At 41.6% G+C, this 21,180-nt stretch overlaps 1 protein-coding gene across 3 annotated transcripts in view; it reads right to left on the bottom strand.

Annotated features, from left to right (window-relative positions):
• Nucleotides 1-21,180, bottom strand: part of MICU2 (mitochondrial calcium uptake 2) — a 270,378-nt gene that overhangs the window by 23,157 nt on the left and 226,041 nt on the right. For 2 of the 3 annotated variants that reach the window (XM_075061669.1, XM_075061671.1), the window contains exons 7-8: nt 9,454-9,519; nt 7-104 (exon numbers count right to left, since the gene is read on the bottom strand). In XM_075061669.1, the coding sequence (XP_074917770.1) occupies nt 7-104; nt 9,454-9,519 (164 nt within the window). The remainder of the gene's footprint in view (nt 1-6; nt 105-9,453; nt 9,520-21,180) is intronic. The other variant, XM_075061670.1, reaches the window with a different exon arrangement.

The raw sequence follows: 21,180 nt of genomic DNA, 5'->3' as shown, positions 1-21,180 counted from the left end.
CACTACCTGCAAAACTCAGAATAGTGAAGCTTCTCCTTTCCTGCTCTTCCAAAGAAGTGCACCAGCAATGTTGTATTAACAGCGGAGTCTTCCAATTCTGGTTCCTACAAACAAAAAATAAACTTGCATAGTTAATTGCTAACAATTCAACACAAAATTGGTAATGCATATTTGAATTGGAGTTTCCCAGAAGTCACTTGTAATTTAGTTATTGTTCTTGCAGACAGTATTTAGAGAATTCAAGAGCAAAACTGAATGGTTCTCTGCCAAGCTAAACTCTGACATCTGTGTCCAATGTTCTTCTCCTGATATCAAGTAGAGTAGCTAAACGCTGATAAACCAGCAAATACAATTTTCCTTTTCATTGGTAAAAAGATTATAAAGGAAATCATTTGGAGATAATTATGGTTTATCCAAGAAACAGAAATAATCTCCCTCTGATTTTATTCCCATTACTGATAATACAGTAATTAGCAAAATTTTAAATCTAACTACTGCATTGCTTTTCATACTCAAAATCTTAACACCTTCCTGTTACAAGTTTCCTTTCCTTATTCACAACCATATGTTGCTTAGAACATGCAGTATCTACCTGAACTTGGCAAAGTAACTTGGCAATATTTACTCAAAATAAAATTATGGTCCACAGTATGTCTCTTTGACATACTGTGATTCAAGTGCAAATTTCCCATTAAAAGAACCATTTGGGATAGGAAATAACAGCTGTCTTTGAAAAAAAGATTGTTTTCCAGTTTTATACATGTTTTGAATTAAACTCTGTAATTGTCATTAAATCAGATAGCATGCTAATATCCACTTTAATGTTACAGCACAACATACTTTTCTATATTCTTTGTTATTAGTTACTGATAAAATTGCTGGTTAGCTGTTCAGCAAGCTTCACTTTTAGGTTAATATTGTCTTTCAAATCAAATTAACATTCAGATAAAAACAATTTTCAGCTAATTCATCTGGATTGGTCTGGGAACCTTTGGCTCCAGCAAAACGCAAAGTCTGATTTGTAACAAACTCATAAATTAGTCTGAAACACACACATAAAAAAAGTAGAATACAAACATTTACATTTATGCATTCAAGCATCATGTATGTTTTTATATTGTTATAAGGCTGTTTGTTAAATCTCAATTTTCTCTAACAGCTTATTCTTTTACTGTATAATTTTTTCTTCTGGGAAAAAAAATAGCTCTACAGAAAACAAAGAATACACTTCAGCTCAACTACTGCACCTTTATAAAGCCTAAAACCACACAATGTGCTGGATTTCTATGTTTTATTCTTCTTTCACCACTAGCATAGTGGCTTTTCTTTGAACACAACAAAACACTAAGCAACATGAAGAGAGATTTTTTTGGAAGTCCACAGGGATTTCAACAGAACTATTCTTATGACATCTAAATAGCCTCTGTGTCTTTTATTCTGCTGAAGAGGTAAGATGAAAGACAAGAGTCTATTCATGAGATTTAATACTAATGGTTATTTAGCTTTCAGCATCATCAATAACAAGTCCCATTAGTCCACTGTGTGTTTCATGCTTACTGCATATGTGACACAAAGTATTTTACAGTTAAAGAGGTAACATTCCCTGTTTCTATTCTATGCCACATTTCATAAAATCCCAGTAATATATGATAGGTATGAGCTAACCTAAAAACTATCTTTTCTGGACTCATGCAGTGGTGCTGCCTTTTGTCATTTGACTGCAGGTAGACAATTTAACTATCCCCAAGGTCTGTGCTTCAGAAGTTTAAATGCTTAGGCTTCATATATGATGACTGATATATAAAATATTCATATATGCTTATCTGAATGTCAAAACCAAAACTTTTTGTTGTCATGTCAGCATCCATAACTTTTCAAGAAGAAACAAAGGAGGATCAGCCCATAATATCTGTTTCTAATTAATTTTGTACTTTCAATTTACATATTAAAGATGGATTTAAAAAGTACATAACTGAAATCATTTATTTTTAAAATTTAACTTACGACTAAGTAACAACATAATGCTTTCAATAGTCCACTTTTATCTCTATGCCTGTGAAGTCAAAATCTCTTGTGTTGCTCTGAAAACTACGGCTGAAAAGCCAGTGTTTATAATAACCTTTTAAAGACTAAATCTACAACAGAAAAGGCATGTTGTTCCTCTACTCAAATTTCTGCTTATAAGCTAGAAGACGGTATATAAACAATACCTATCTCATCTTATCTAAGATGACAAAGCCTATCCCTGGATTTATAATAAATATGCACCTACTTGTTTGCTACCCTCTTTATCAGTTGAAATTCCAAGGTGGAATTGGCATATGTCCAAGAACTATGCTAGTGAGAGTTAAGTGTGTTTAAAAAACTACAAAATAGTACTTTTCTTGAAAGCAGAATGTGTGATAGGAAACCTGAGAGACAACAGCTTAAGGGTTTCAAAAAACTTCTTCTGCCAAGGTTAAAGCTATTAAATTAAGGTACATTGTTAGTACATAGTTCTTTTTTGTCCACAGAATCATTAGCTGCCTTTCCTGCTGATCTCCACATATTGAATAAATTAATACCCCCAAGACAATTCTTTGTTAAAAGGTATGAGAGATGTATTAATATTTCCAACCCCTCACTCTTCTGAGGCTAGGTGGAAACATAATTTAGATTTTGAAACTTTCTCCTTCAGCTTTGGGAATGAATGGTGACCTAATCTAGTATCCAAACACATCATTGAATAATAGGGTGACCAGATGTCCCGATTTTATAGGGATAGTCCTGATTTTTGGATCTTTTTCTTATACTGGTTCCTATTACCCTCCACTCCGTCCTGATTTTTCACACTTGCTGTCTAGTTGCCCTACTGAATAATAATCTTTAGAAACAGACTCCCAAGAATTAAGTTTAGCTACAGTGCTGATCTGCACCAAGTAAGGACGTCCTGAGGTCCCTTCCAGTTCTGATATTCTATAATTCTATGATATGTGTCTTTCCAATCTATTGAAATTAAGGTAGTGTTATTGGAAATATACTGTATAGAAACACAGTATGTACTACAAACATAAGAGCCTATATTTCTACTGTAATTTTAATATATGGTAATAAAAGGATACTTTTTTTTAAAGTAACTTAAGCTCCTAAATCACATAGGTGTTTTTGAAAATTTTACTTCAAATCCTGAAACTAGTCCTTTTCAATCAAGAATCATTTACAGCTTAGATAAAACAAACATTTTCCTTATTAAATCATGGAATTTGTTAAAAAATTGTATTAATGGATGACCTGATGCTGCAAACACTCAAGAATGTGTGTAACTTTACTCATGTGAGCAGACCCAATGAACTCAATGTTTGCAGGACTGAGGCCTTAAGTATCAGCCTATTGGCAAGTATTAGCTAGAGTAGAAAAATGGTACTAGGCAGTGGAAGCTGTTCAAAAAGGTGTTACAAACCGTGGTGGAGAGACAGTCTCTATTTTCAGAACAAAAATAAGTGCAGAAATGAGAAAAAATGATTTTCATAAATTCATTTATAAGAGACAAATAAAACTGTTCTATTCTTTATCGTTGTAGCTGAGCACATTCCAACAGTGCATTAAGCTACATGACTAACATCTGTCACATACTGTTTGTTTTCTCGTTCTCTTCCTAGGGGGAGAAGTATGTGCAGCGCTTTATTTTGTTTAAGTAGTTTAAAATATACGTTGATATTTATATTACAGAAGGCGGGATCAAAGAAACGTGCCTTGCACATGGAACAGAAGGTGGTGAGGTTCATGATGGTCCCTAGTTCCTGTAGGAGTTCATTCCAGTGTCTGGAAACAGCCCCCAAGAAAGTTCTGTCTCCCATGCAGACAAGCTTATTGTAGCGGGTTTCACAGTGTCAGAGGGTCACAGTTGTTGACCACAGTCTTCATCCTGGAGCTTCAGATGATCTTTTAGGTATGGTGGACTCATGGAGCACTTTGAAGATAAGGACTGAGGACATCGATTTCAATTTGATATTCTATGGAAGGCAGTGTACAAAGCAGAGGACAAGTGTGATGTGCTCACAGTAGCCAATGTTGCTGAGAGGAAATGCTGGAGTGTTCTGTATTAGTTGGTGGTTCCGAAGTGCTGAAGCCTTCATGCCCAGGCATACTGCAGTGCTGTAGTCCAGTTCAGAGGTGAAAAAAGTAAATCATCTCTCTCTCCAGAACAAAAGATGGAAAAGGAGTTTTGTGAGTGAAGAAGTTATGAATAGAAAGAGTGCTTGACACATGACCAAAATAGACATCAGTGGAAAATGTATATGGCCAAGTCTGAGAGTAAGTTGTTTATAGCTGCATCAAATTTCAGTTTAAGAGTTTAAAATCTCCTGTTTTCAAGAGATCAATAGCGGTGTCTCTAAGAACCAGTTAAATGTTTCACAAAAGATACATGCGAGATACTTCATGTGGAAACAAGCTCATTATAGAATTCAGAACCATATGCCTAATTTGTCATTTGAAAACAACTGTCAAAGTAGATAATATACTGTATTATCTTGCCTAATACGAAACTTTACTTTACAAACAAATGCAAAACATCCTACACAATCACTCCTTGCTAATGGTCATTAAAGTTCATTTTGTACCATTATACTTATTTTAGCCTTTTTGAAAAATTACACATTATTAATTAAAAGTATTTAAATAGTTTAAGAAACTGGTTTGACTATGTACCAGTCTTAAAATCAATGTGATTGTCCTTTATGGTGGGTTTTTTTGGGCCAAAATCCCCTTTATTATTAAATTGTACCTGTATTATTGGTGAAAATCAACCCCTCCTCAATATGTCCAAGAGGTTTTTCCATTTTGATACTGTTTAGGACAACATACACTTCTGTAAGTTAGCCAGGAAATACACTAGCTAGGGAATAATTATAAGCAATACCACTCCTCATGTGTCAGTGCTGGAGATGATCACCAGCTGCAGTCACAAAACAAAACGAAACAAACAATATCCCCTCACCCAGGTTTTAACACTGTAAAATAAAGGCAAACATGGGGTTTTCATATCATCTTCATGAGCATCTGGCATTGCCCAGAATGTTGGAGACAGGATATTGGATGAGAGTGACCACAGATCTCTAGGCTATGACATTTCTTATGTCGCAATAAAATTTTGCCTAATGGCCTCAAAAGAAAGTGGTACTCACTGAACTGATGAAAAGCCTTCTGAAATGGACAGGGCAAAAAAGCATGTCTCAATCTAAATACATGACAAAACCCTATATATGTCAAACTAAAGGTATTTTTAAATTTAAAATTTTAATTTTCTCAAAACAAACTTTTTAATTTGAATTGGCATTTGGAGCCACCTACTGGCAGCAACCATCTCAATAGAATGTGTGACTCCATTTGAGATATGAGATGGCTGTGAACTCCTTGGGGTAGCAAGGAGTTTGTTCTGTTTGTTCAGTGCCTAATATAATGGGGTCCTAGTCCAGGACTAGGACTCCTAAGGGCTATAGTAATACTAATAAATAACAATAATGCCATCTGGGAGTTCTGCAGAACAGTCAGTCAGTCACCAACAGGCTTTAATACTTATGTCACAATTACAACTGTCTCTATGTGAGTCCTTCATGGGGAGGGGAAGGAATGCCAGATGGGACAGGCAGTTAGTGCTCATGGCAGCAAGGTTAGATGGGCTGAAGAGACAGCATGTGTGAATGTGGCCCATCTGCCAAATCTATGCACTTGCCCATCTCTGTACTGGCTATACCATTTCCAAGATGTATCAAATCCTGGTAGCCAGGGTGCTCCCCATAGCATCTCTCCTGGCATTAGCCTTGTATAGGCATAACTTTAGGGTCTGCCTACTCTCCATCCTCAGAGTGATTAAGGCTCTTAATTCTAACTGAGCATTTCACACAAGATAAAATCCTAGGACTGTTGGTCTTTGTAAGAAAGTAATCTCATATGCAAATCATAATAGCGTTGAGAAACTATATACTTATTTTTCTCCGCTGAAACTACTGTAGTAATCCTTTGGCTCTAAAGGGACACAATCAACTTTAGAAAAATCATACTTCTGACAGCTCATCTACTATATTTAAAAATAACACCAATGATTACCCCAACATTAACATATTAGAGAAAAAATTTTGTACTTTGACAGAATTTTTGTAGTCAGTTTTGATTTTTATTCTGTTAGTTATTGAGTTTCCAGGGTTACTGTGGTTTTTTTTACATAGCAACAGGCAAGAAAAATAGATTTTTTTTTAAACAACAAGAAAATAGGACTATAAAACCACAAAAATTGGCAGAGGGATTTGTATAACCTGATGCTATTTTTAACGTGTATTTTTAAAACTGACTAGAATTCCAGATGAAAGTGACCCTTTAAGAAATTACATTATATTTTGTAGGTAATATTACTTCACAGATTTTTCTAATGAGAGTACTTTGAGGAAACAATCTGGAGTACGGTTTAAAGCACAGTTAAGATATTTAGGGCTGGTCTACACTACTGCTTAAGTTCACGGGTTTGAAAAAGACACACCCCTGAACGGCATAAGTTACATTGACTTAAACACTGTCCACACCAGCGCTATGTCGGCAGGAGACGCTATCCTGTCAACATAACTTCTGCCTCTCATGAAGGTGGAGTAATTATGCTGACAGGAGAGTGCTCTCCTGTCATAGAGCATGTCTTCACCAGATGTGCAGCAGCAATACAGCTGCATCAATGCAGCTGCGTCGATGTTGCACTTGAGTGCAGACTGCCCTTAGTCTCAACTCTTAAATTAGTTCCTAGAGAGCTGAGGTGTTCATAGCTAAATGTGACCAATTGCATCATAAAGGTCCTCTGAATTCTTATGCGGTAGCTGCGATGGGGCAAAGAAAAGAATTTTTGCTTCCACCTAGTATTGGCTAAACCTCAATCCATTATTTTTATGAATAGTGGACAGCCTGGTTAATCTGAGCTGTCTTCATTTGGTGGCTGATGAAAATTCCCAAGGCAGAAGGGAACTGTATATTACTTTCAAGAAAGTAAAGCAGATTTAGACTGAATTATCTGCTTCTATGGAGGCAGAGCAATATCTTGATGGGGCAAACACCAGGTCTTCATGCTTAATGTTAGGAATACTTTGTACCACAATCATGTCTTCCTGTTTGTTGAAGGCCAGTGAAGAACTGGTTCCGTAGTTTGTAGAGACTATCAGTGTCTTGCAAATTGCTGGTTTTCATAAGGAAGCTCCTCTTCACCATCTTTCTGGACAATGACAATCTAGACAGGTATCACCTTAGTATCTGATCTTCCTGTTTTGGCTAGGTTGTAAAGAAGGTTGCGGTGAGGCAACTTTCAAATACATAGATGCCTCAGATCTCCATGACCCCTGTCAATCTGGGACAGAGATAGCACTGGTGGTGCATTCATCTCCTCCTGGCAATGTGTTCTTACTGACATTGTTAGTTTTATCAGCTACCTTCAAACATGAGGTGAGATGCTGAAGACTCTCAGCTCTGTTTCTCAATCTCATACAATCTAGCCATTGGTATAGAACGCCTTATCTGTGTGTTTAGCAGAGATTACAGAGTGAATAACAGTTAGCTGGCTGAAGCTCAGTCTGGGAAAAAATTAGGTAATGTTGGTAGATTGAGGGAGGCAGCCAAAAGATATGAGGAGGACTATATCTGCTCCTTTAATTGAGGATTGTGGTAGACATTTGTTAACACAGTTATCAATCTGTGGGAGCCCCAAGTACTGCTGGAAGATTGTCTAGGATTCTTTTTTACATCTTCAACTGGTCCAGTGACTGCAAATATTTTCACTGGATGTGGACCTGGCTAAAGTAATCCATGCTTTTCTCAACATAACATTAAGGGCCACATTGTAAATCAATAGAAACTGAAGCTGATGCAGAATGTGGAAGCTACTCTATAGTCTGCGCTGATTGCCTATTGGTTCTTGGGTGCGTTGATTTTAGCCTAGAAAGTCCTATATGGCTTGGGACTTACCTATTTGAGATACAGTCTCTCTCCTCATGTAACATTATATTATTCCTTTCTATAAACACAGTTGTTAGGATATAGATATTCAAGCCTGTTTGGCCTGTGTATTTTTATTACTTAGGTAGTTATAGAGATATAAAAGAAAGAATTAAAATTTTTGTCTATCTGCGTAAGGGCCCTCTCTCACTGTGACAGTCTGAGGCCCTGTTTAGTCATATTGAAATAAGGCAATCTGGGGCTGTTAGAAAGGTGATCCAATCTATCACCTCCAGAGAAAGGGAAGAGCCTAGAACAGGGGTAGGCAACCTATGGCATGCGTGCCGAAGGCAGCACACGAGCTGATTTTCAGTGGCACTCACACTGCCCGGGTCCTGGCCACCGGTCCGGGGGGCTCCGCATTTTAATTTAATTTTAAATGAAGTTTGTTAAACATTTTAAAAACCTTATTTACTTTAAATATAACAATAGTTTAGTTATGTATTATAGACTTATAAAAAGAGACCTTCTAAAAAGGTTAAAATGTATTACTGGCACGTGAGACCTTAAATTAGAGTGAATAAATGAAGACTTGGCACCCCACTTCTGAAAGGGTGCCGACCCCTGGCCTAGAAAGTGTAAAAGGAAATTTAGTTTGATAGTTTTCTGTCTGGTAAGAACTTACTTATTAATAGACACAGCTGGAGAACCCTTATGTTTGTATAGATGTAGTTGAAAAACCCTTATGTTTGTATAGATGTAGTTGTGAAATCCTTATTTTTGTATTGTTTTGTATGGTTATTTGCATGGTCTTTGTCTGGTTCTGTAATTGTTTTTGTTTGCTGTATAATTAATTTTGCTGGGTGTAAACTAATTAAGATGGTGGAATATAATTGGTTAGCTAATCATGTTACAATACGTTAGGATTGGTTAGGTAAATTTTAGTAGAATGATTGGTTAAGGTATAGCTAAAAATATTACTATATAAATTAGGGGCAAACAGGAAGTAAGTTGGGATTAGAAAATAAGAAAAAAGGAACTTGTATTTAAGCTTGCTGGAAGTTCACTCCAATAAACATCAAATTGTTTGCACCTTCAGGCTTCGGGTATTGTTGCTCTCTGTTCATACAAGGAGGACCAGAGAAGTGAGAGAGTGAAGGAATAAGCTCTCTAACAACGGTTTTTCGTAAATTATAAAAACGTTGCTTTTAAATAAAAGTTTATGAACTCTAAATAATAGAGTGGCTACATATTAGTGAAGTACATTACTTCAATAAGTTTTATTAGGAAACTCAGAAGTAAAACTGAAAAACATTTATAATACTTCTCTTACCAAAATTAAATACCAGAGGGGACAGATCATGTACTTTCATTTAATTAGAAGTACCAGAGTTGAAATGGATGAATTAATCTATAAGTGCTGCAAAAAACACTAACATGCAGAGTTTAGTGTAAGTTCATTAGAAACCTGCTTAAGAAAAATGATTAACTTACTGTCTATCAGCATACCTGTGATACTGTTTCATGTCCAGAAGCTTTTCTCAAGTCATCCTGCTTCCCAATGATTTTCTGAAGCTAAACATAACAACAGAAACAGAGAATCTGTAAACATTTTGATTGGCTTAAGATTCTTGTATTTGTATTTTAGGAATATTTTTTATTAACCTCACCTTTTAATTAATCTCATATTTTTCTACTGCTCTATTTTCTGACCATCAAATTATTTTGTGTATTAAAAAATCCTTTATATATTTAAAAGATATTTTGCCCAAATGTTTACCCTTCCTCCCTCTTTTCTACAGAGGTACAATCCATCACAGTTCTCTTGCGTAATAAGTTCAAGCAAAACACTGGGCAATGAGCTGTCTTTTTAGTTGTCATTGTAGTCTTACTGACAGAGGTTCTCTTACATCTTTTTGTACCATCCACCTCTGAAAAATCTCAAGATTCAGGGATGTTACATCCAGGATCATAAGGAGATAAGAATATGAAAGTGGAAAATACGGTTATGTTTCCCCACCCGAACTACTTTACCAATGCTTTGGAATAGTTCTCAAATAGTGTAAAATCCTCCCTCTAGACAACAAAAAACTTGTCCGTTTAAATAAGGTACCATATGGTTAACAAGATCAACTAATTTCAAATTCAAAGCAATTTAACTAGCTAGTCAGAGAAACTACTTTTTGTTTTTGAAATCAAAATGTGGCCTGGACTTTTTAAAAAAATAAAATATTCTTGAATGAGTCAATGAACAGAATTTTCAAAAAGCACCTAAGTTTCATTTTCAAAAGTCGCACAGAGCCTAAGTCAGTCTTATTTTCAAACAGCACAAAATATCTAAAATAATTGCATCAGGAAAAATACAGCTATTAATCTGCACTTTACTATAAATATGTAAGTATCATTCAGAAACACACTCAGCAGCAAGCTTTCTTAATGGATATATTTTATAGCTGTTCACAAACAGCTTGAGAAGTCAACATACTCACAAAATCAAGTGAGTTAACATAGTACATAGCAAAGTTCACCTACCTTTCATAGACATTTGTACTAGTCCTCAAGTGGATAGCAAAAATAAAAGAACAAGGAACTTGTCATTACAATTGGGATACAGGCGTAGACAAGAACAGATCACTGTGGATTTCAAGTCACTTAGGGAAGATGTTTTAAAAACCAATATTTATATTGCCATCTTCTAGTCTGTCTTCTCTCTGAAACATCTCTGAGCCATTTCTCATGCTGTCTCTTATTAATGGGAAAAGCTTCCTAACAAAATCCATAAAGCCACTACTCTATTTTCAAATCCCTCCTTAGTTCATTTTTGCCATGATGCCTAAAAAGCAATACTGGCTGACATGGCTCTGCAGATGGTGAACCAAGAACACTGTTTATTGCTCACACTGTTGTTACCATTCTTCTCCAACCCCTTTCATTCTGTTTGTCTAATCTACCTGTTGTGTCTTGTCATAACCTAGATTCTGAGTTCTCTGAGGCAAGGACTGGCTTTTTTACAGCACGCTTATACAATCTTTTGCACAATGAGGCCTTTATCCTTGGCTGATGTCCTATTTCTGGTTCTTGCAGTACATTTGATGCCCATGGTAAAAGCACTGCCTTTGTAGGAGCATGAAGTTCTTCTGGTAATGAACCAAATTTTCATAGCAAATAGCAAATTCTGCTTTGGACAAATTCATGATTGCTCACAAGTGGAAAAATTAAGCCAATTTGTTTGAAAACTCCCCTTTACTTTCTTATCTGAAGAATTTCTACTTTTTGTTTACATGAAAACATAAGAGATAAAGCAGCAAAACTTTTATTCTTCCATAAACCAAAGAAATATGAATTTTCATTGGTTTCAATGCTTATGAGAATTTTTTTTTAAATATAAAATCCGCTGAGTACTCACTCACATGTCTGGGCTTAAAGTGTAATTTTGAAAAGAAAGCTATCTATAAGATTTGTTTGTTGTTTTCTAAAACATAAATAACTGCGAAGTTCATTATCCACTTTCTACGAAAAAAATCACGGTAATTGGTCTTTTCAGAAGTTTGAAGAGGTTTTTCCAGGACAAAGGGGGTGGGAGGAGGAGGTAATTTCCAGTGGAAGAGAGAAAACTGGGCCCTTAAGTAAGAGATTCTCATCACATTGTAACATTTATCTGTGTTTAATATTTATATCAGTTCATCACAACAATACAGAAAAAGTAGTTGTGTCCTTAGCATACATATAAAGCACCTGAGAAATCTATGGACAAATTCTTTTACTTGTTGGCATTGGCCACTGTCGGAAGAGAGGATACTGGGCTGGAAGGACCTTTGGTCTGACCCATTACGGCCATTCTTATGTTCTTATCTTCCTCTTTCCACCACTTTCTTTTTTGCTCTCACTAAATTTTGTTCTAGTTAGTTATTGCCTTTCTAATATTACCTCTTCTTGTCTCCAGCATGTTTTCTAATGTCATCATCATCCATTGTGTTGAGAACTGGACAAAAATAACTGATTTTGATCATTCTGAAATCCTCTTCTGATTATCTTCCCTGTGTTGAAAGAGCCCTATACCTTCCCCTTATATTTTTCTATATGGATTTCTGGAACTGTCATTCCTCTGGCTGCCATAAAATGCTAGTTATTTTAAGGATTAAGTTGAGATCATAAACACTTTCATTGGTACCTTAATCACGATTTGAACACAGAGATCAATTGCTGCCCTTTGTTCTCATTGTGCAGCCCCAAAGATTTCTCCGAAAAGGTCAACACATTATTGATTAACATTGCTTAATGTGTGAACTATATGTGTTTTGTGAATGTGTACCAAAACTGAATGCTTCATTAGAGAATCTGTCATTAATTGATATAAGATAAAATGAGTTATTACATGCTTCTATAAGTCTTTCATCACTTTCCATTATTTGTATCAAGAAAACAGAACATTTGTCCCAAATTAAAGAGCATATGCTCCATGTCCTCCTACAGCAATCAAACCAATTCCCTTGAAAAAGACCAAAACTGAAAGATTATCAACCAGAAAGCACTCAAAACGATTATAGTACCTACAGAAAAAATTCTACTACGCTCAGGGTGTGTCCATCACACACAGACGACATGTACAGACTAGGCTACATATGCTTTTCAGTACATAGTTAATGTGTTAAAATCCTATGGTAAAATTTTGACCTCATTTAATTCAATAGGAGTTTTGCCATTGCCTTCACTGCACCAGGGATTCAGTCTTAGTGCATAAAAACCAGTTGTAGTTGTTGCATGTTATGGCTTCTCAGGGTAAACCCTACAGTGTGCCCAGTGTTTATCCTGATCAGCTAATGTGTTATAACTACAGCTTGTCTACACAAAGATGTTAACGTGTTCAAAATATATATATTTTTTTCCTTAGTGAGGAAAAGGCCTAAAAGTGGTCAGATTTGGACTCTGATGAATTTTCAGAGGCAAGATCCCATCACTGAGAATGCCTCACCACTTGTGCCTGCAAATTTCACCCTGAAGATTGACAGTTGAAGTGTTCTTGCTGAATGCAGGTATTGCAGTGGAGGGAAAAAGGAAGAGAGGAAGAAATGGATACTACAAAGCTCGCAACTGTATTCTGCAGTAGCTGAAGCTTCTAAAGGCTTGTCTACACTGGCACTTCACAGCGCTGCAAATTTCTCGCTTAAGGGTGTGAACCCCACCTCCTCCAGACCCGAGCACTGCAAGTTTCAGCGCTATAAAGTGCCTGTGTAGACAGTAGCTGTGCTCCCAGGCTGGTAGCTATTCCCCTCAGGGAGGTGGGTTTTTTATAGTGCTGGGAGAGCTCTCTCCCAGCGCTATACCACTACTACATAATCCAGGAACAAAGGGGAATCCCATAAGACACAGAAATTGTAAAATCACCTTGAAAATTGGCAAGCAAATACTTTCATTTCAGAGTGCAGCTGCAGTTCTTTTCAGTTCCTTGAAATTTTTTCCCTACGTATAAGCATTGCCTCTGTCTTATCTGGTTAGAACTAATGCCAGCTGCCTTTCAACCAGGTCATTATCTCTACTAGACAGTAGGAGAGCACGGAATCAGCTCTGTCTAGGGTTGATTAAAAATGAAACAGCTGAGAAGCACCTCTAAATGTCTTCTAATAGCTTCACATACAGAGTGAACAGAAGGGTGAGAAGATTCCACCAGCTAGACTAGTTATGGACTTAATTATTGGAGCTTTAGGGGAAGAACAACAATTGGCATCTTTGTGGTAGGAATAAGGGGTTGTCTACACATAGATATATTCCGGAATAGATCCATGTGTGGACTCTCTTATTCTAGAATGAAGGTGTCCACACATGGACTTATTTAGGGATAGTAATTGTGCTTTAAATTCACACACCACATAAATGCAAATTAACTTTCAAGTGTAGACAAGCCCTAAAAAGTCACCTTAAAACAACTCTGGCTGTTACTGCCCCGTTCCATAAGGGAGTCGAAGGCATCTCATAATTTAGGGTATTGAAAGTGCTGATAGAATTAATCGTGTTTTCATGGTTGTACAACTTCTTTCCACTACTCTAAGGAGATTACAAACAATCAAGGCACTTTCCATATCATATCCAGATCTGAGGCCCAATAGATTGGGCTTGAAAAAATGAGAAGGATTCAGATGCTGCAGGAGTTGGCTTGATACTATCTTCTTACTGACCTTCCCCACAAAATGAAGGTTGTAACTTGCAAGGTAATTCATGTCATTTGTTCTGAACACAGACTGCACCACCCCATATTTGAGAATTAGTCGGCCTAGACATTGCTTATAGGCTTTCACCAGACATCTTTGGGGAGAGCAATACAGCAGTGCACAGACAATCCAGGAAGTTTTTGGAGAGTGTTGGGGACAACTTCGTGGCGCAAGTGCTGGAGGAACCAACTAGGGGCCATGCACCTCTTGTCCTGCTGCGCACAAACAGGGAAGAATTAGTAGAGGAAGCAGAAGTTCATGTCAAGTTCAGGATCCTGACAAAAGAAAGAAAGGAGAGCTGCAAAAATGGACCCTGGACTTCGGAAAAGCAGTCTTGGACTCCCGCAGGGAACTGGTGGGCAGGATTCGTTGGGAGGCTAATATGAGGGGAAAAGGAGTCCAGAACAGCTGGCTGTATTTTAAACAGATAGCTAAGGTTAATGTCTCTTTCACCTGTAAGGGTTAACAAACAGTGACCTGCAACACCTGACCAGAGGACCAATCAGGAAACAAGATACTTTCAAATCTCGGTGGAAGGAAGCCTTTGTTTGTGTTTTTGGGGTTTGCTTTGTTTTCTCTGTCCTGGACGGGACTAGACATGCAACCAGGTTCTTGCCAATCTCCCTGCTACAGTCTCTCATATATTCAGAATAGAAATATAAGTAGAAAGGCGGTTATAGTCTTTTAAATTGTTTTTCTTTATTTGCAGATGTGTAGTTTGCTGGAAGTGTGTTAAATGTATTTTGCTGGGGGAGGCTTTTCTCTCTGGTGTCTATAAGCTGAAAGACCCTGTAATATTACATCTTGTATTTACAGAAATTTCTTATTTTTCTTTCTTTTATTAAAACCTTCCTTTTAAAGACTTGTTTGATTTTCTCCTGGTTAAGGCTCAAAGGAACTGAGTCTGTACTTACCAGGGAAGTGGTGGGAGACAGGAGAAAGAAGGGAGGGGAAAAGGGGGAATCCCTTTGTTTAGATTCACGGAGCTTGAATCTGTATTGCCTCCGGGTGAGGTGGAAAACCTCTGTTTTAAGATTCAAGGAGTTGAATCCAGTGATCTTCTAGGTAACCCAGAGAGGGAAAGCCTAGGAGAGGCACTAGTGAGGGAAAGAGTTTACTTTCCTTGTACTAAGATCCAGGGGCTCTGGGTCTTGGGGTCCCCAGGGAAGGTTTGGGGAGACCAGAGTTTATCAGGCACTCAGAGTCTGATTGGTGGCAGCGTATCAAGTCTAAGCTGGTAATTAAGCTTAAGGAATTCATGCTAGTACCTCATTTTTGGACTCTAAGGTTCAGATTGAGGAAAGATACTATGACACCCTGGACTTCGGAAAAGCAGTCTTGGACTCCCTCAGGGAACTGGTGGGCAGTATTCGCTGGGGCTAATATGATGGGGAAAAGGAGTCCAGAACAGCTGGCTGTATTTTAAAGAAGCTTTATTGAGGGCGCAGGAAAAGATGGTTGTTCTTCGAGATGTGTTGCTCAATCTATTCCATTAGGTATGGGCGCACTGCGTGCACGTTCATCGGAAGATTTTACCCTAGCATACTCGGTGGGTCGGCTGGTTCGCCCCTAGAGTGGCGCCGCCATGGCGGCCGGATATATACCCCTGCTGACCCAATGGCCCTCAGTTCCTTCTTGCCGGCTACTCCGATAGAGGAGGAAGAGGGTGGGTTTGGAATGGATATGAGAAACACATCTCGAAGAACAACAGTTACAAAGGTGAGTAACTGTCTTTTCTTCTTCAAGTGCTTGCTCATATTGATTCCAATTAGGTGACTCCCAAGCCTACTCAGGCGTGGGTCGGAGTGAGATGTCGCAGAATGTAGAACTGCTGATCCAAATGCCGCACATCTCTGAACTGTTGAACTAATGCGTAATGTGACACAAAGGTGTGGACCGAGGACGAGGTAGCTACACGACATATCTCCTGGATGGGTACGTGAGCCAGGAAAGTGGCAGATGAAGCCTGAGCCCTGGTAGAATGAGCGGTAAGGTGACTCATCGGACACATAAGTCAAGTCATGGCAGGTGCGGATGCACGAGTGTCACTCAAGATGAAATCTTCTGGGAGGAGACAGGTAGGCCCTTCATTCGATCTGCGACCACAACGAAGAGTTGGGGTGTTTACGGAACGGCTTTGTTCGCTCGATATATGTGAGCGCCCTGCCCTACAGACATCTAGGGAGTACAGATGCTGCTCCTGGAGTGATGAGTGTGGCTTCGAGAAGAAGACTGGAAGGAAGATATCCTGGTTGATATGAAAGGCTGATATCACTTTAGGGAGGAAGGCCGGATGTGGTCGCAACTGTACCTTGTCCTTATGAAACACTGTATATGGGAGTTCCACCGTGAGAGCTCGAAGCTCTGACACTCGTCTTGCCAACGTAATGGCTACGAGGAGGCTGTCTTCCAGGACAGGTACAGCAGTGAGCAGGTTGCTAGCGGCTCAAAGGGAGCAGTCATAAGTTTGGCTAGAACTAGGTTGAGGTCCCAAGTTGGGGCGGGTGGCGTACTTGTGGGTATAATCGAGCCAAGCCCTTGAGAACCTCGAAACCATGGGGTGAGAGAACACCGCCTGGCTGGAAAGTAGAGATGGCCGCCAAGTGCACCTTCAATGAAGATACCGCAGGCCATGCTGTTTGAGAGACCAGAGTAGTCCAAGACGGTAGGGATTGGTACCTCAGTGGGAATAACATTACGATGGTCGCACCAGCAGAAGCGCTTCCACTTGGTCAGAAATGTAAACTAGTGGAAGGTTCCTACTACCCAGGAGCACTTGTTGCACCGAGGCAGAGCAACGTAACTCGGACTTGCTTAACCACGCAGTAACCATGCTGTGAGGTGAAGAGACGGCAGGTCTGGGTGGCGAAGTCTGCTGTGGTCCTGAGTATGAGGTCCGGCAAAGAGATAGAGGGATTGGGTTGGCTATCGACAGATCGAGCAACATGGTGTACCAGTGTTCCGTCGGTCAGACTGGAGCGATCATGATGAGGTGGGCTCTGCCTCTGTGGAGCTTGAGCAGGACCCTGTGAACCAGTGGGAACGGTGGGAAGGCGTAAAGCAGATGGCTCGTCCACGTACAGAAAATGGTCTGAGACTGAGCCCTGGAGAAGACCTTGGAAGGAGCAGAACATCTGGTATTTCCTGTTCTCGCGGGAGGCGAAAGGTCTATGCAGGGAAAGCCCCACTTCTGGAAACAGAATGGATAACATCCGGACGAATCAACCACTTGTGAGATAGGAAGGATCTGCTGAGTTTGATCCGCCAGAGTGTTCCGAATCCCTGGAAGAAAGACGCTACAGGTCTATCGAGTGGGCTATGCAGAAGTCCCAGAGCTGAAATGCTTCCTGACAAAGTGGGAGGAACATGATCATCCCTGCTGTTTATGTAAAAAATAGCCGTTGTGTGTCTGTGAACACTGAGACACAATGGCCTGTAAATGCCCTTGAAACGCCTGGCACGCAAGGCGGACTGCTCTCAGCACCCATACATTGATGTGCAAGGCCAGTTCCTAAGCTGACCAAAGACTTGAGTGCAGAGATGTTTGAGGTGGGCACCCCAGCCGAGAGATGACGCGTCCATTGTCAGGGTCATTGAAGGCTGAGGCGGATGGAATGGCATCCTGCACAGACCAGGTAGGGGCGTCAACCACCAGTTCAGGGAGCCTAGGAGCTCGGAAGGATCATGAGGATTGGTCTATACTGTCTCTGCCCGGGTGGTATACCGAGGAGAGCCAAGTTTGAAGGGGACGGAGAAGTAATCTGGAGTGTTTGGTCAAAAATGTGCAGGTAGTCATGTGACCAAGTAGGCCAGGACAAGTGCGAGCCGAAGTTGTCAGGAATTTTTGTAGGCCTTGTATAATTGATGCCAATGCCTGAAACTGAGGCTGTGGTAAGTAGGCTCTGGCGAGATTGGAGTCCAGAATGGCCCCAATAAAGTCTATTCTTTGTGTGGGAACCAGAGTGAATTTCTCTATGTTGATCATCAGGCCTAGTCGCTTGAATAGGTCCTTGACGATGCCCACATGAGGGACGACTTGGATCTCGGAGGCCCCTCAAATGAGCCAATCGTTGAGATATGGGAAGATGTGTATCCAACGATGATGGAGGGAGGCAACGACTATAGCCATGCATTTTGTGAATACTCATGGGGTTGCAGAGAGGCCAAACAGAAGGACCGTAAATTGGAAATGTTAACAGTTGACCACAAACTGGATGTACTGTCTGTGCGGAGGGTAAATGGCAATGTGAAAATACGCATCCTTCATATCAAGGATGACATACCAGTCTCCTGGATCCAAGGATGGGATGATGGTCCCCAGTGATACCATGCATAACTTCAAATTTATCATGAACCTGTTGAGTCTTCGCAGGTCTAGGATAGGTCTGAGACCTCCCTTCGCCTTGGGGATTAGGAAATAGCGGGAATAGAACCCCCTGCCCCTCGAGTCCTTAGGTATCTCCTCTATAGCTCCCATGGTAAGGAGCATCCGTACCTCTTGCAAGAGGAATTGCTTGTAAGAGGGGTCCCTGAAGAGGGAGGAGGATGGGGGGTCGGAGGAGGGAGGGCGAAATAAACTGGAGGTGGTATCCGAATTCTACCGTGCGTAGGACCCAATGATCTGAAGTTAGTTGGGTCCACGCAGGGAGGAAAAAGGAGAAGGGGTTGTAAAAGGGAGGGAAAGGATCCTGGGAAACAATTGGTATGCTGTCCTCGGGTGTGCTTTCAAAAGTTTGGTTTGGGTCCCGCGGGTGGTTTGGAGGGACCCTGATTCTGACCCCCTTGGGGTGCAGACTGCCGTCTGCGATTGCCTCGGCCGCATCTTCTGCCAAAGTCCTGTTGTGGCCTAGGCGGGGTTAAGGGCGGTGAGGCTGGGGGCGAAAGGATCTGCGCTGAGTCAGCGGTGTGTGCATCCCGAGCGAGCGCATGAACACCCTATTGTCCTTTAGGCTTTGCAGCCTAGGGTCAGTCTTTTCAGAAAATAGGCCTTGGCCATCGAAGGGCAAGTCCTGTATGGTGTGTTGTAATTCAGGTGGAAGGCCTGACACTTGAAGCCATGATATTCGCCTCATGGCGATTCATGAAGCCAGAGCCCTGGCAGCGGTGTTGGCTGTGTCCAGTGAGGCCTGGAGAGAAGTTCTCGCCACCTTCTTCTCTTCTTCCAAAAGGGCAGCAAACTCTTGGTGGGAGTCTTGGGGAACTAACTCCGTGAATTTTCCGACCGCTGCCCAGGTGTTATAGTTGTACCAGCTAAGCAGGGCTTGCTGGTTTGCCACCCTGAGTTCGAGGCCCCCAGCCGAGTATACTTTGCGGCCCAATAAGTCCATGAGCCTAGCGTCCTTTGATTTTGGAGCAGGAGCTTGCTAGCCATGGCGCTCCCTTTCGTTGACTGATTGCATGACAAGGGAGCAAGGAGGAAGGTGCACGTACAAGTACTCGTACCTCTTAGAGGGCACCATGTACTTCCGCTCAACTCCCCTGGCCGTGGGCGGAATAGAAGCCGGAGACTGCCAGATGGTATCGGCATTTGCCTGGATCGTACGAATGAATGGCAAGGCCACTCTTGTGGGGGTGTCAGCTGACAAAATATCCACCACCGGGTCCTCTATCTCTGGGACCTCCTCCACCTGAAGATTCATATTCAGGGCCACGCGTCTCAGGAGGTCCTGATGTGCCCTCAGGTCAACTGGAGAAGGACCCGAGGAGGATGTCCCCGCCACCGCTTCATCTGGAGAGGAGGAAGAGGAAAGGCCAGGGACAAGAGGGTCCTGCGTGGGCTCCTGTTCTTGGGCGACATCAGGCTCAGGTGGGACCAGAGAGTCTGTTGACTGAATGGGAGCTTCCTCCGTACCTGCAGGAGCGGGGCGGCTGACAGTTGCCTCCGGCACCCGGTGTTCCGATGGTACAGAGCATGATGGCACTGGAGGCGCACCTTGGGCTTGGTGATATGCCCAAGGTGTCCAAAATGACCACTGATGAGGTCCTTGTTCTTGGGCCTGGGTCTCTTGGAAGACTCAGCTGGGCACATCTGAGTCACGGTCCTGTGCACAGGAAGCACTGTCGGCGTGAGATGACACAGATGTGTGTCAAGACGGCCACGGAGGAACTGAAAAGCCCTGGGAAGGGTCTCCATCTCTAAATGATCTCTCTCTATGCGGCACCAGAGAGTGGTACCGGGCGCCATACCGGTACTGGGAAAGAGACCGAGACCTGCGACCGGAGCGATGCAGGGAGGTCGACTGGGATCTCGAAGTTCGAAGTCTGGAGTGGCTGCGAGAGGCCCGGTGCTGGGAATGGTGCCAGGAGCTGGATCGGTGCCGGGAATACTGGGCCGGCGAACGGGACGCTGAACGGTGACGCGAGTGCGACCGGTGCCGAGATGGAGAGCAGTGCCAGGACTGTGAGCGGCGTTGGGACCGAGAGCACCGGTGGGACAGTGTTCGTGATCGGTGCCACTCGGCGGTGCCGACACAGGATGGTCTCAGCAGGGCAGGCCTGCCAATCGATTGTATAACCTGCACTGGTGGTGCCGGGGCTTGAGGAAGCGCAGACTCCGTCAACGCAATCAGCTCCCTCGCCTTGGGAAAGGTCGCCGGCGTGGAGGGAATAGCGAGCTCAACCACGGCATGTGCTGTGGAGCTTTCAAGCACCGGATTCGACGGCCATTGCGGGACCGAAATCGACAGTGCTGAAGCTGGCGGTGCCGCAGCAGGTTTCGGTGCTGGGTGGTCCGACTTAGGCAGTTGCTCCAACTGTCGTGCAGGCGGCACAGAAGCAGCAGGAGTCTTATGTTTCTTAACCCATGGGGAGAGGGAATGGTGCGGAGGAGACATCTATGCCGGCGACGGTCGGTGCCAAGGGGCCTTAGCAGTACCAGTGCGATCCGGTGCCGAAGAAGCACTTCTCCCTGATGTGGACTGTCTGGCGCTCGGTGTCGAGGGCGGAGGAGTAAGAGCTGCCTCCATCAGGAGCTGTTTGAGAAGAAAGTCCCGCTCTTTCTTCGTCCTCGGCTTAAAGGCCTTACAGATCC

Source organism: Chelonoidis abingdonii, chromosome 1, assembly GCF_003597395.2.
Source record: "Chelonoidis abingdonii isolate Lonesome George chromosome 1, CheloAbing_2.0, whole genome shotgun sequence".
In the NCBI taxonomy this organism is placed as follows: Eukaryota; Metazoa; Chordata; order Testudines; family Testudinidae; genus Chelonoidis; species Chelonoidis abingdonii.
The sequence above is the reverse complement of the archived record's forward strand: the minus strand, read 5'-3'. Positions and strand labels throughout refer to the sequence as shown.